The sequence below is a fragment of the Chiloscyllium punctatum genome, chromosome 28 (assembly GCF_047496795.1).
Source record: "Chiloscyllium punctatum isolate Juve2018m chromosome 28, sChiPun1.3, whole genome shotgun sequence".
Classification (NCBI taxonomy): Eukaryota; Metazoa; Chordata; class Chondrichthyes; order Orectolobiformes; family Hemiscylliidae; genus Chiloscyllium; species Chiloscyllium punctatum.
In genome coordinates, this window is record NC_092766.1 from 9,169,253 (window position 1) to 9,183,972 (window position 14,720).

At 42.0% G+C, this 14,720-nt stretch overlaps 1 protein-coding gene across 1 annotated transcript in view; it reads right to left on the reverse strand.

Annotated features, from left to right (window-relative positions):
* The window catches only part of LOC140453983 (uncharacterized), a 40,101-nt gene that overhangs the window by 6,517 nt on the left and 18,864 nt on the right, over window positions 1-14,720 (reverse strand). Inside the window, exons 3-6 of the mRNA XM_072548891.1 lie at window positions 12,410-12,483; window positions 11,374-11,510; window positions 10,657-10,790; window positions 9,834-9,989 (exon numbers count right to left, since the gene is read on the reverse strand). Coding sequence (XP_072404992.1) covers window positions 9,834-9,989; window positions 10,657-10,790; window positions 11,374-11,510; window positions 12,410-12,483 — 501 coding nt within the window. The remainder of the gene's footprint in view (window positions 1-9,833; window positions 9,990-10,656; window positions 10,791-11,373; window positions 11,511-12,409; window positions 12,484-14,720) is intronic.

Here is a 14,720-nt window from a genome sequence, read left to right on the forward strand (position 1 = left end):
GAACCTGCCTCCCTCACACTTCCAGGTAATGGAATCCAGACTTGGACCATGTGTTATATGAAAAGGTTTTCTCACCTTGCGTTTGCTTCATTTGAAAATCATTTTAAATCTGCGCCCTTTCAATCTTGATCCTTTAACAATTCATTTATTATCTTGTAGAACTAAGATAATTCTATGGCGGGTTGGTGCATATCACTTTCACAGTCTCAGATGCCATCATTTGCAGCTAGATAGGTCCCTAGTTTTATGGCAATGGCAAGATCTGATTAAACAAATTCATAGAACTGTGGGGAAGGTGGACGCAGATTGGGAGGTGACAAGATTTGGGCAGCACAGTGGTTAGCACTGCTGCCTCACAGCACCAGAGACCCGGGTTCAATTCCCGACTCAGGCGACTGACTGTGTGGAGTTTGCACATTCTCCCCGTGTCTGCGTGGGTTTCCTCCAGGTGCTCCGGTTTCCTCCCACAGTCCAAAGATGTGCAGGTCAGGTGAATTGGCTATGCTAAATTGCCCGTAGTGTTAGGTAAAAGGGGTAAATGTAGGGGAATGGGTGGGTTGTGCTTCGGCAGGTCAGTGTGGACTTGTTGGGCCAAAGGGCCTGTTTCCACACTGTAAGTAATCTAATCAAATCTAAAAGACATTTGCAACGAAAAGGAAGTTGGTGATTATTCTGATATTCTTCAGCTGGCCTCTCCTCTTTTTGGGGAACGTGAGGACTGCAGATGCTGGGGTCAGACTTGAAAAGTGTGGCACTGGATGAGCAGGCAGCATCCGAGGAGCAGGAGAGTTGATGTTTTGGGCATAAACCCTTCATCAGGAATGTGGAGGGGGAAGGTGGCTGAGAGGGGGTGGACCTGGGAGGCTGTGGGAAAGGTAGCTGGGAGGGCAGTAGGTGGATGCAGGTGGGGGGAGGGGGGGGGTCATTTTGATAGGTTGGTGGGGAGGGTGGAGCGGATAGGGTGGGAAGGAAGACTGTCTCTTCTACATCAGGGAGAGAGGATGCCAACCCACGGAGTGTTTCAGGGAACATCTCTGGGACGCATGCACCAAGCAACCCCACCACCCTGTGGTTGAACACTTCAACTTCCCCTCCCACTCCACCAAGGACATGCAAGTCCTGGGCCTCCTCCACTGCCAAATCTAAGCCACCTGACAACTGGAGGAAGAGCGCCTCATCTTCCGACTTGGAATCCTTCAACCACACAGCACTAATATTGACTTCACTGGTTTCCAAGTCTCCCTTCCCCCACTTCATCCCACACACAACCCTCCAACTTGGCACCACTCTCATGACCTGTCCATCTTCCTTCCTACCTATTGGCTCCAAACTCCCCACCAACCTTTCACAATTACCCTCACACCTGCATCCACCTATCCCCTTCCCAGCTACCTTCCCCCCAACCCCCACCCCTCCCCCCTATGTGTGTCTCTTCCCCCTCCAAATTCCTGATGAAGGGTTTATGCCCAAAACATTGACTCTCCTGCCTGACCTGCTATATTTTTCCAGCGCCACACTTTTCGACTCTTACCTTTCATTCTTATCAAAACTAATGACTGTTATCGCACATAAATTTACACATTAATTTCCTTACCTACATCACTGACTGTTTCCTTCTTAGTAAAACAGCAGGAATAATAGATCCATTTTGAGTCTATACTTTTGCCACTTTTCCTTCCTGGCTGTTATAGGATAATGTTTGAACCTTTACTCTTATGTATTATAACGTGGGGCATTCTGTCAGAATCAGCCTTAGCCAAGAAAGGGGCAATTGTAATGATCAATCTTTGACATCATTAAAGTATAGGGTCAAACTGCAACTTCCCTCTTTGTGTTATTTAGTACTGTACTGTACCAGATTGATTATTTGATAATGTGCTTTATCAAGGGTTATTGCACAGTGTTGGGGGTAACATGTTGGCATGAATAGAAGATTGACTGGCTCACAGGAAGCAGAGAGTAGAAATGAATGGGTCTTTTTCAGACTGGCAGGATCAAGATTTTACAATTTATACACATGATCTGGACAAAGGTACCAAGAGTATCTGAGCTACGTTTGCTGATCACAGAAAGATAGGTAGGAAAGTGAGTTGTGAATAGGTCATAAGGAGCAAGAAAGGTAGATAGGTGAAGTGAGTGGGCAAAGATCTGGCAAATAAAGTGGGATGAATTTGGGGCAGTGTGAATTTGTCCATTCTGACAGAAAGAATAAAAAAGAAATATATTATCTGAGTGGTGAGAGGCTGCAGAGCTGGGAAATTCAGAGAGATCCAGGGGTCCTAGTGCATGAATCACTGAAGGTTAGTGTGCTGATACAGCAAGTAATCAGAAAAGCTAATAGAATGTTATGTTTTATTGTGAAGGGATATTGCGCAGGAGCAGGCAGGCTATGCTTCAGTTATACAGTGCATTGGTGATTTGGTATCTGGAGTACTGATACAGGACTAGTCACCAAAATTCTCTCCAAGCTGTGCATGAGCGCAGTATTGTTCTCTGGTTCCAAACCTCAGTGGTCCACAGAAGAAAAACGTTAGAGGGAACACTGCAGGTCACAGATATTACATAAGGGTGTTCATGCTTTGAAAATAATTCAGAGAAGATTTACTAGACTAATACCTGGAATGAGCAGATTGGTTAATGAGGGTAGAAGATTCGGAGTGATTGAATTTAAATAAATAAGATCCGGAGGGGACTTATATGGATATAAGCATATACATGGATAGGACATTTCCTCTTGTGGGAGAATCTAGAACTAGGGGTCATAGATTAAAAATAAGAAATCACACATTTAAGACAGAAGTGAGGAAAATATTCTCTCACGGCATAAGAGTCTTTGGAATTCCCTTTCTCAAAAGATACAGAATCTTTAAATAATTTTACGACTGATTCTTTATTGCCAAAGAAATGGAAGATATTGGAGAATGCAGGAATGTAGAGTTGGGGTTAAAATCAAACTAGTCATAATCTTATTGGATGATGAAGCAGGCTTGAAGAGCCAAGTGGTTATTCTTGTTCCTTGTTCATACACTTTTGGTACTAAAGAGAAGCAAAATGTCAGACACAAGGTTTGGCCAGATCTCAGTGGCAGAACATAAACAGACAAGTGTAGTTACACAGATCTAAATAAGAACATCCTAGTCAGTGTAAACAAATAATTGGAACAATCTCAAAATTCAGGTGCTAAAGAAATTCAGGTGCTAAAGTGCCCTGGTGAGCTCATCAAAACTTATGACTGTAAACAGAAAAGGAGAGCAGTACAAACAATATAGTCAGGAGCTGACTCCCAGTGGAGGAACCTGTTGAACAAACAGAAGCAGCCAGAGAAATCAAACCAGCGTTAACTCAACAATCTCACTATCTGGATTTAGGGTGGCACAGTGGTTAGCACTGCTGCCTCGCAGCGCCAGAGACCCGGATTCAATTCCTGCCTCAGGCAACTGTCTGTGACGTGTTTGCACATTCTCCCCATGTCTACGTGGGTTTCCTCCGGGTGCTCTGGTTTCCTCCCACAGTCCAAAAACGTGCTGGTTAGGTGAATTGGCCATGTTAAATTGCCCGTAGTGTTAGGTGTAGGGGAAAGGGTCTGGGTGGGTTGCTCTTTGGAGGGTTTGTGTGGACTTGTTGGGCCGAAGGGCCTGTTCCCACACTGTAAGTAATCTAAGGATGCTGGAAAATTATTTTAATCTGCTCACCCTCTACAAAATGGCCCACTGTCCACTGATCTCCAGAGGTTTAGCAACAATCATAGAACAAAGGTCTAAGTTAATTTTGACAATAGGCCTGAAGAAAGATTTCTTTTAAATGAAAAGGTGCAAACAAAAGTTTTCCTCCCTTCAGGCACTGCTATTGATCCATGAACCTTAAATCCAATCTCTGACCTGGGTTAAATTAACTGAACTCAACCAGGACACCAATAAGAACATCACAATTCTTCCTGCCCTTAGTTTACAGGAGATGGGAAACCCAACCAAGATTTCTGATCAATATTTGGTATATATCATCGATTTCAATATCAGATGAGATCTTAGCTGAACTTGGCAATGTGTGGCTCCTACCCACATTTACTCATAGCGAACAAACTGAGCAATAGTTGTTTAGCAGGGTGTTGGATGTAGGTGGCACTCCAGAGACCAACATTGAATCATAGAATTCCTGCAGAGCAGAAAGAGGTCAATCAGCTCATTGAGTCTGCATCGACCCTCTCCTCCAGGATGCCACCTACAACATAAACTATTAATACCCTTTTGTAAGGTGACCAATAGTTTTCTTTTTCCACTACCATCTATTTTATGTCAAGATTTCCAACATTGTGGGTCAGCATCTCCTTCTCAAGTAACTAAGAATTGGCTATAAAAGCTGGCCATTCCAGCGACATCAATGTCATAGTCATAGAGTCAAAGAGATGTACAGCATGGAAACAGACCCTTTGGTCCAACCTATCCATGCCGACCAGATATCCCAACACAATCTAGTCCCACCTGCCAGCATCCGGCCCATATCCCTCCAAACCCTTCCTATTCATATACCCATCCAAATGCCTCTTAAATATTACAATTGTACCAGCCTCCACCACATTCTCTGGCAGCTCATTCCATACACGTACCACCCTCTGCGTGAAAAAGTTGCCCCTTAGGTCTCTTTTGTATATCTTTCCCCTCTCACCCTAAACCTATGCCCTCTAGTTCTGGACTCCCCTCCCCAGGGAAAATACTTTGCCTATTTATCCTATCCATGCCCCTCATAATTTTGTAAACCTCTACAAGGTCACTCCTCAGCCTCCGACGCTCCAGGAAAAACAGCCCCATCCTGTTCAGCCTCTCCCTGTATCTCAGATCCTCCAACCCTGGCAACATCCTTGTGAATCTTTTCTGAACCCTTTCAAGTTTCACAACATCTTTCCCATAGGAAGGAGACCAGAATTGCACGCAATATTCCAACAGTGGCCAAACCAATGCCCTGTACAACCGCAACATGACTTCCCAACTCCTGTACGCAATACTCTGACCAATAAAGGAAAGCATACCAAACGCCTTCTTCACTATCCGATCTACCTGCGACTCTACTTTCAAGGAGCTATGAACCTGCACTCCAAGGTCTCTTTGTTCAGCAACACTCTCTAGGACCTTACCATTAATTGTATAAGTCCTGCTAAGATTTGCTTTCTCAAAATGCAGCACCTCGCGTTTACCTAAATTAAACTCCATCTGCCACTTCTCAGCCCTTTGGCCCATCTGGTCCAAATCATGTTGTAATCTGAGGTAATCCTCTTCGCTGTCCACTACACCTCCAATTTTGGTGTCATCTGCAAACTTACTAACTGTATCTCTTATGTTCGCATCCAAATCATTTATGTAAATGACAAAAGGTAGAGGGCCCAGCACCGATCCTTGTGGCACTCCACTGGTCACAGGCCTCCAGTCTGAAAAACAATCCTCCACTACCACCCTCTGTCTTCTACCTTTGAGCCAGTTCTGTATGGCTAATTCTCCCTGTATTCCATGAGATTTAACCTTGCTAATCAGTCTCCCATAGGGGACCTTGTTGAACGCCTTACTGAAGTCCATATAGGTCACGTCTACTGCTCTGCCCTCATCAATCGTCTTTGTTACTTCTTCAAAAAACTCAATCAAGTTTGTGAGACATGATTTCCCACGCACAAAGCCATGTTGACTATCCCCAATCAGTCTTTGCCTTTCCAATTACATGTACATCCTGTCCCTCAGGATTCCCTCCAACAACTTGCCCACCACTGAGGTCAGGCTCACCAGTCTATAGTTCCCTGGCTTGTCCTTACCACTCTTCTTAAACAGTGGCAACACGTTTGCCAACCTCCAGTCTTCTGGCACCTCACCTGTGACTATCGATGATACAAATATCTCAGCAAGAGGCCCAGCAATCACTTCTCTAGCTTCCCACAGAGTTCTCAGGTACACCTGATCAGGCCCTGGGGATTTATCCACTTTTACCCGTTTCAAGCCATCCAGCACTTCCTCCTCTGTAATCTGGACATTTTGCAAGATGTCACCATCTATTTCCCTGCAGTCTCTATCTTCCATATCCTTTTCCACAATAAATACTTATGCAGAATACTCATTTAGTATCTCCCCCATTTTCTGTGGCTTCACACAAAGGCCACCTTGCTGATCTTTGAGGGGCCCTATTCTCTCCCTAGTTACCCTTTTGTCCTTAATATATTTGTAAAAGCCCTTCGGATTCTCCTTAATTCTATTTGCCAAAGCAATGTCCCCTTTTTGCCCTCCTGATTTCCCTCTTAAGTATACTCCTACTGCCTTTATACTCTTGTAAGGATTCACTCGATCTATCCTGTCTATACCTGATATATGCTTCCTTCTTTTTCTTAACCAAACCTTCAATTTCTTTAGTCATCCAGCATTCCCTACACCTACCAGCCTTTCCTTTCACCCTGACAGGAATATACTTTCTCTGGATTCTTGTTATCTCATTCCTGAAAGTTTCCCATTTTCCAGCCGTCCCTTTACCTGTGAACATCTGCCTCCAATCAGCTTTCGAAAGTTCTTGCCGAATACCATCAAAATTGGCCTTTCTCCAATTTAGAACTGGTCTATCCTTTTCCATCACTATTTTAAAACGAATAGAATTATGGTTGCTGGCCCCAAAGCGCTCCCCCACTGGCACCTCAGTCACCTGCCCTGCCTTATTTCCCAAGAGTAGGTCAAGTTTTGCACCTTCTCTAGTAGGTACATCCACATACTGAATCAGAAAATTGTCTTGTACACACTTAACAAAATCTTCACCATCTAAACCTTTAATACTATGGCAGTCCCAGTCGATGTTTGGAATGTTAAAATCCCCTACCATAACTACCCTATTATTCTTACAGATAACTGAGATCTCCTTACAAGTTTGTTTCTCAATTTCCCTCTGACTATTGGGGGGTCTATAATACAATCCCAATAAGGTGATCATCCCTTTCTTATTTCTCAGTTCCACCCAAATAACTTCCCTGGATTTATTTCCGCGAATATCCTCCCTCAGCACAACTGCAATGCTATCCCTTATCAAAAATGCCACTCTCCCTCCTCTCTTGCCTCCCTTTCTATCCTTCCTGTAGCATTTGTATCCTGGAACATTAAGCTGCCAGTCCTGCCCATCCCTGAGCCATGTTTCTGTAATTGCTATGATATCCCAGTCCCATGTTCCTAACCATGCCCTGAGTTCATCTGCCTTCCCTGTTAGGCCCCTTGCATTGAAATAAATGCAGTTTAATTTATTAGTCCTACCTTGTCCCTGCCTGCCCTGACTGTTTGATTCCTGCCCACACTAGCTCGTAGCACTGGGAGTAATCCAGATATTACTATCCTTGAGGACCTCCTTTTTAAATTTCTGCCTAACTCTCTGTAGTCTCCCTTCAGAGTCTCAACCTTTTCCCTTCCAATGTCATTGGTTCCAATGTGGACAATGACCTTCTGCTGGCCCCTCTCCCCCGTGAGAACATTCTGCATCCTCTCTGAGACATCCTTGATCCTGGTACTAGGGAAACAACACACCATTCTGCTTTTTCTCTGCTGGCCACAGAAACATCTGTCTGTCCCTCTGACTACAGAATCCCCTAATACAATTGATCTCTTGGAAGCCGACGTACCCCTCATTGCATTAGAGCCAGTCTCAATACCAGAAACTTGGCTGTTCGTGCTACGTTCCCCTGAGAATCCATTACCCCCTACATTTTCCAAAACAGCATACCTGTTTGAAATGGGTATATCCACGAAAGACTCCTGCACTAGCTGCCTACCTCTCTTACCCTTCCTGGAGTTAACCCATCTATGTGACTGCATCTGAGACTTTTCCCCCTTCCTATAACTGCCATCCAACACATACTGTTGCTGTTGCAAATTCCTCATCGCTTCTATCTGTCTCTCCAACCGATCTACTCGATCTGATAAGATTTGCAGCCAACAGCATTTATGGCAGATATAATCCACAGTAACCCTTAAACTCTCTTTAAACTCCCACATCTGACAAGAAGTACATATCACTGCAAAGGCCATTTTTGCTCCTTCACAATCTACAGACCCAGAAAATAGCACAGTCTTATCCCTCTACAAACACTGCCCCAGGTTAAATTAATAGCTATGGCTTATATTTTAAGTTTAATGAAGAGACTTATCTCCAAAAACACATAATTAAGAAAGAATCCACTGTACTCACTACTGCAGCCTTTCTCTTGGACAGACTTAAAACAATGATTAACTTATCTGATTCTGTGCTGTGAATTTCGCCCAACAGTTCCTCCAAGATTAGTTGTGAATTTCACTGTTTGTTAATCTTCTTAGATGCACTCCGATGTCCAGTGATAGATGAATTCAAACAGCAAAGGCAGTAACTGTGCAGTCTCTCTCTCTCTCTCTCTCTCTCTCTCTGCACTGTCCTCATGATGTGCTCCCTTTGTTTGCTCTTCTCCCTTGTAAACTGCTGTTGTTTTTACTTTTTATTTTCCAAAGTTCCAAAACAATGCAACAGCATATAAAACAGTAAGTGCTGCTCTTGGAATTCGAGCAAATCAGCTCCAACACCTAAAATACCTCAAAAAAAAAGGAGCAGCTCTTACAGCCAGAAATATTTCCTGTCCTCCATCTTGGATTACCCATGTCTCCAAAATATTTTTAGATTTGATTTTGTTTCTATCTTACTCATCTGATTATTGCTTTTCTCTTGATTTACTCTTTCCATTGCCTCTGGATAATGTTGTTGTTGTGTTGCCATAGTCTTACCAGACCATAGGAGCTGCTCTCTCATCAGAGAGAAGCAACTGGTATAACCTGAGGGCCATCAGACCTCAGTCAAGGGAAGAGGTTGAGAAGGAGAATCTGGTGATGGGAATTGAACCCACACTATTGGCATCATACTGCTCTGTAAACCAACGATCCAGTCAACTGAGCTGAACCAAATCCCCTGGCTAGTCTTAGACCTGATCCGTAAGAGAAATGTTCATTACACATAGACATTTCCCTGAAGCAAAGTTCTTGCAATCAGTTCATGGAGCCACCCTTGTCAGGGAATGGATATTTCAGCATATTATCTCCCGAGGACACTATTATCAGGGCATACTTACCTCCACAAGCGTTTCTCATGAATCAGTTTTTCCCTTGAGATCCCAGTTAGTGTACTGATTTCAAATCATTGATGCTTCAAGAATTGTGTGGCCATTTTTCTTTTATCCTTTAATTCTCAGGCTGATATCAGCTGCCACCCTTCACTCAGTTTATCAGATTAACCTTAGAATACCTACATTTGCAAATCTCTGTGAACATAATCCTATAGCAGGCAGAGCACAGGTACCAGTGAATGCCCCTCAATCTCACAGTTACACCCTACTGCTCCCTCCTCCAGGGTGTGTCCCGTTAAACATTCCACAAGTTGCTCCCTCAATCGTTGTGATTCTAAAGACAAAATAGCTGAGTCATATAGACCAGGAATATTCCACTCCCTCTCTGTGTTGAGTTAGTTGATGTCAGAGATGAAGCCATACCAGTGGAGTTTTGATTGGCTTAGCAAATATGGGTTTGGGATAAGGAGAAAGCTAAGCCAGCTTCCCTAACACTCCTACTTTGACAGAGTAAGATCTCAACCATATCTTTTTTCAAGCGCTTTCGGATTAACTTTGAAATAAGACACTAGTTTAGTAATATGTTTACAACTCAATTCAGATATTTGAAAAAAAAGCAGATATTGAACACATCTGCTCAACACCCACCACAGAATTTTAATCAAAACTATCCTGCCATTGATATCCTACTCAAAGTCTCCCCTAGTTTGAGGATTCAACCTTCCCTTCACATTGATCAGATTACCTGATTGTAGGAGTTCTGCTTGCCATTAGGTGCTATGAACCTGCTATGAGTCATGTATTGTGGGTAATCACTCCGATCAGCCATTGGGTAGTATGATCCTCGAGAACCAAACATTTCAAACTTCCCATGATTTCTGCGGCGACACAGGTAGATTATCTAGAAAAAGTACACAGACAGGTTTGTGAAATGAAGAATCGGTTAGCACCACCAAGCAAAACAAGGACGTGGGCTCATCTGAAAGAAATTGGCCAGATTCTTTAATTTACAAAATCCATAATCAATTTTGAAACGTTGACACAACCAAAATAAAAATAAAATCTGTATTTAGATTTCACAAGATTTCTTTCCAGAGATACAGATCACTAGAGTCAACCCGCTACAGCAAAAGACACATTCTTTTTTAAAAGATCTGCAGACAAATCATTGATTGAACTGGGAAGTAATTTATGTTCCTATGGCCACACATCAATTTTGAGGAGGCATCAAATACAGGGACCCTAGCATCATAGAAAAAGCATGCCAACTATTATATTTTGGATTTCAACTTCATCTGAATTGCCACATTCATGTTTCATCCTTTTAATGTGTTAAACTGGATTTGTTCCTATTTCAATTTCCCTTTTACTCCAGTGAGTGAGCAGAAAAAAGAGACAAAAGCTCAGCTTCTGGAGGTAATGAGAACCTAGTCACCCTGGTCAATTTTTATATGCTCTCTAGAATGTTGATGAGTGTCATTAGACTGGTAGCAAATCTTGTTGCTACAATAATGGGAGAGGGAAGTAATCAGTGGCCACAAACCATACAAAAAACACTAGAGACTTACAATGAGAAGGATGATGATGATGATCAACAGGAGAATGATGCAGACAAGGACCAGAAGAGCAATACCCCAGCCAGGGACAATTGGAGCCTGGGAAGTTGTGGTCGTTGTGGTTGTGCTGGGTTTTATCTCATGCACTAAAGAAAATTAAAATAAATACATAGCAAGTGTCTTTTCTCCCACACTTCAATTTTACTCTACAGAAAATTAGAAATACAAGAATTAGAAATTACCACTCTGCAATACACACTCTATAGCTGCAAACCAGATGAGGTTTCATCTTTTTTCTGTCACCTAACCTATTCCCTGATAATCAGGATTCAATATAGTCCCTCGTATATATTTCATCATAGACCCTTTTCTACAAGCCATTACATTTCTGTTTGAAGAAATTAGAATCATGGTGTCTTAATTTAATTTTAATTGTGTGTTTCATTTATTCCTATCATGATTTTTTTCATCCAATACAGTCACAGTGCTGTTCACAAAATTAAGCCTACTCAAGTGTCTTATTCAACTGACTAACCTGGGAGCCTGGTTTATGACCTTTGCTGAGGGATCTACAATAAATAAATAAATTCACCTTTCTGCACTTTCATTCTTCAGCTTATCCACAAAACAACACTAGTCCATTCACAGCTTCAAATAAACAAGCCTTACAACATTAGTGTTATTCCCATCTCTCACACCAGCATTCCTCATCCTGATAAATAACCTTACCTTCTATATCTTTGACCTGTAGTTTGTTGATTGTACCATTCTTTATGGCAGCTGTAAACTGTTGTTCAACTGTGCCCTGGTCTACAGAAGAATCCGAGTTGAAGGTAGATTTAGTTTCAGTGATGACTGACCCTTGCCTTAAAGAAAAAAACATTACAATCACCACATATCATTAACTATCAAACCCACCTTCTGAGACACTGGACACAATCTTAACAGAAAACTCACAGCTTTGGTTCCTGTTATATGCTGAGGCAGTTGACTACCAACATATTGTATGACAAGATAGCTCTTCCTGTGAGCATGAATGTCAAAAATGCACTCCAACAATTTGTGAAATCTATTGGTCAGTTGTGCACCCATATAAGCTGCAAATGACAAAACCCTTATATATAAGAGACAACAATAATCATTCTCTCTGTGGGGAGGGGCGTGTAAAAGTTTTTGAGTAGTGATAATTCCAAGATGATCATACATGACATCCACATACAATACAATTCTAACATCTGGAGAGTGTTCCTGAAATGCCTGTGGCAATCATACTCACAGTAGTCTATTCATTTTTCCAGTCATCAGACAGATGATCAAGTCTCTTGACTTCGCATTAGACTTTATTTCCCTTTTTCTTTCATATACTGGATTATTTTCTGCAGCATTATTAAAGGCTGACAAATTTGCAAGTTTTATTTTGAAAAATTATAAAAGCTGAAACAATGTCTTCTCTCCATTTGCAGTTATTAAACTTCAAGTGGCCACACCTTGCTAAATTCAAACTAGGAGCCAAATCCTCTTCTCCTCATCCAGGTGAACTACCATTGCAATTAACTTTCATTGTTCAATTTACCTGACCTCAACATTTTCAGTGCAATCAGTTCTGAGCATGTTTGGATAATCTAACATTACAATTCCACATTTTTGGTGCTGATTTTGCTGGGACCGATAAAATGGAAACACTAATATAATTTTCATAGTTTGATGCTAAAAAGGACAAGATCTTTGGTGGTTCTTCATCCAACACAGAAAGTGAATGACTTACCTGAAAAGTAGAACTTCAGAACCCTCATATGATGAACGGAGGGAGCATGTAGAACAACTGTAAGCATCAGCCAGCTGCAACAGAAATTTTAGAAAACATTTACGTATGATTTAATGAAAAGAAAGTAAATATCTCCAACAGTTGTTTGTAGCCTATACTTTTCCACTGCACCAACAATACCAAATACCTGGCTCTCATAAATACCCTGTTGTTACCAATAACTGTACCCTCTTCCCTACACATTATTAATACTTCCAAATCCAACTATCACAATATTTCAATCTAGCTACCAAATGTTAATATGCCCTGCTTTGCAGTACTGAACTTGAGTACTGTTGTAAGGAAAAATATGGTGTTGAAGCTTTTTGGTATGCTTTCATTGGACAGGAAGCAAGAGTTTCACATTTCAAAGGGGACAACGTATTATATTGCGTGATGATGCACAGGACCCAGTCCTCTGCAAACAGTATGACGAGGAATTGAGACATTTTGATTAGATTCAATCAGTGTGGAAACAGGCCCTTTGGCCCAACAAGTCCACACTGACCCTCCGAAGAGTAAGCCACCCAGACCCATTTCCCTCTCACTAATGCACCTAACACTATGGGCAATTTAGCATGGACAATTCACCTGAAATGCATATCTTTGGACTGTGGGAGGAAAGCAGAGCAAACCCACGCAGACACGGGGAGAATGTGCAAACACCACACAGACAGTCACCTGAGGGTGGAATCAAACCCAGCACCGTGGTGATGTGAGGCAGCAGTGCTAACCACTGAGCTACCATGCCACTCACAATTCAATTGAATTAAAAACAGAGAGGATAACTAATCATTAGTGTGTTCTTTGTGGCCATTCTCAATGAACCAGAGTGACTTGCCAGTCAATCACTGCCCTTTTGTCATATACTTTAAATTATTGTTCCCTTTGAAATTTGGTATTCTTGCATCTGTCTTGATGAGTGCACAATGAAAAGCTTTGACAGCATGTCTCTTTCTTCAAGAAATGCACTGCTTTATTCAATTGCCAAAACACCATGTTTTTGCCATTAACTGCTCCAATCCCATGCTTCGTTATCAGATATGTAACAAACTGGAACCTTCATTTAACCAGGACATGAACTGGCCACTGTGTGGCTTTGACTAGGACATTTCTAAAGTTGTGATCCTACTTTCTGCTGATAGTTAATTAGAGTACAGGAGGTTTTTATTTGTCATTTCTACCATATACAACTGATAACAGTCAATATGAGACTGTATTCCTCCAGGACCAAGGTGCTAGATGGACAGCACAAATGACACGATTGTATAAAGGATGGCATAAAGTGCATAAGAAGTGCAGAACATGAAAATTACAGTGTAATAAAAGAATGATAAATAATAGATATTTTTCTAGCAGCAATTCAAAGTTGTGCAAAGACTTTCAGATGGAAAAGAGTCTGAATATAGTGTTACGGAGCCCGATGGTTTGGGAGAAGAAACTGTTGGACAGTCTGGCTGAGAGATCGAATGCTCTGGTATCTTCTGCCAAATCACAGGAGGGAGAAGAGTTTGAGTGAGGGGTGTGTGGGGTCTTCCATAGTACACTTAGCCTTTCAGATGCAGCGTGTGGTGTAAATATCCGTAATGGAGGGGAGAGAGACTCCAATGAGCTGCCCTCACGATCCGTTGTAGGGTCTTACGATCTGACACAGTGCAATCCCCAAACCAAGCAGGAATGCAGTAGCTCAGGGTACTCTCAATAAAGCCTCTGCAGGATATGGTGAGGATGGTGGACAGGATGTGGGCTTTCCTCAGTCTACGCAGAAAGTAGAGATACTTAACATCAACAACAGACATGCAGTGGAAAGGACTGAGAGATGTAGAACAGATGTGATTGCAGGATTTAGATTCTCCATCTCTCACTAATTCAGCCAATACATTTTCTCTGTCACACTACAGCAAGTCTTCTACTGAATATACAGTTCCTGCAGCAATGAATAATTCACTCGATATGTTATCCCTGTAACAGTAGATGATGTGGAGGTGCCAGTGTCGGATTGGGGTGGACAAAGTTACGGTCGGGATACAGACAGACTCGAACCTCACACCTTTAATGCATTGTCTGAGGTGAGATGTCACCTTTTTTTATATACCGATCAAACCTTAAGTTATCTTTGGACTGTGACTTGAGAGAAGTTCTGGGATTTATATATTAATCAATCGAAATCTGCAACCCCACTCTAAGTGATTAAAGACTGAACAGCAATCTAGGTTTGGTCAATACATCATATCAGTTGTATGATACCTTGATCTTTTACTATAAGTTCTGT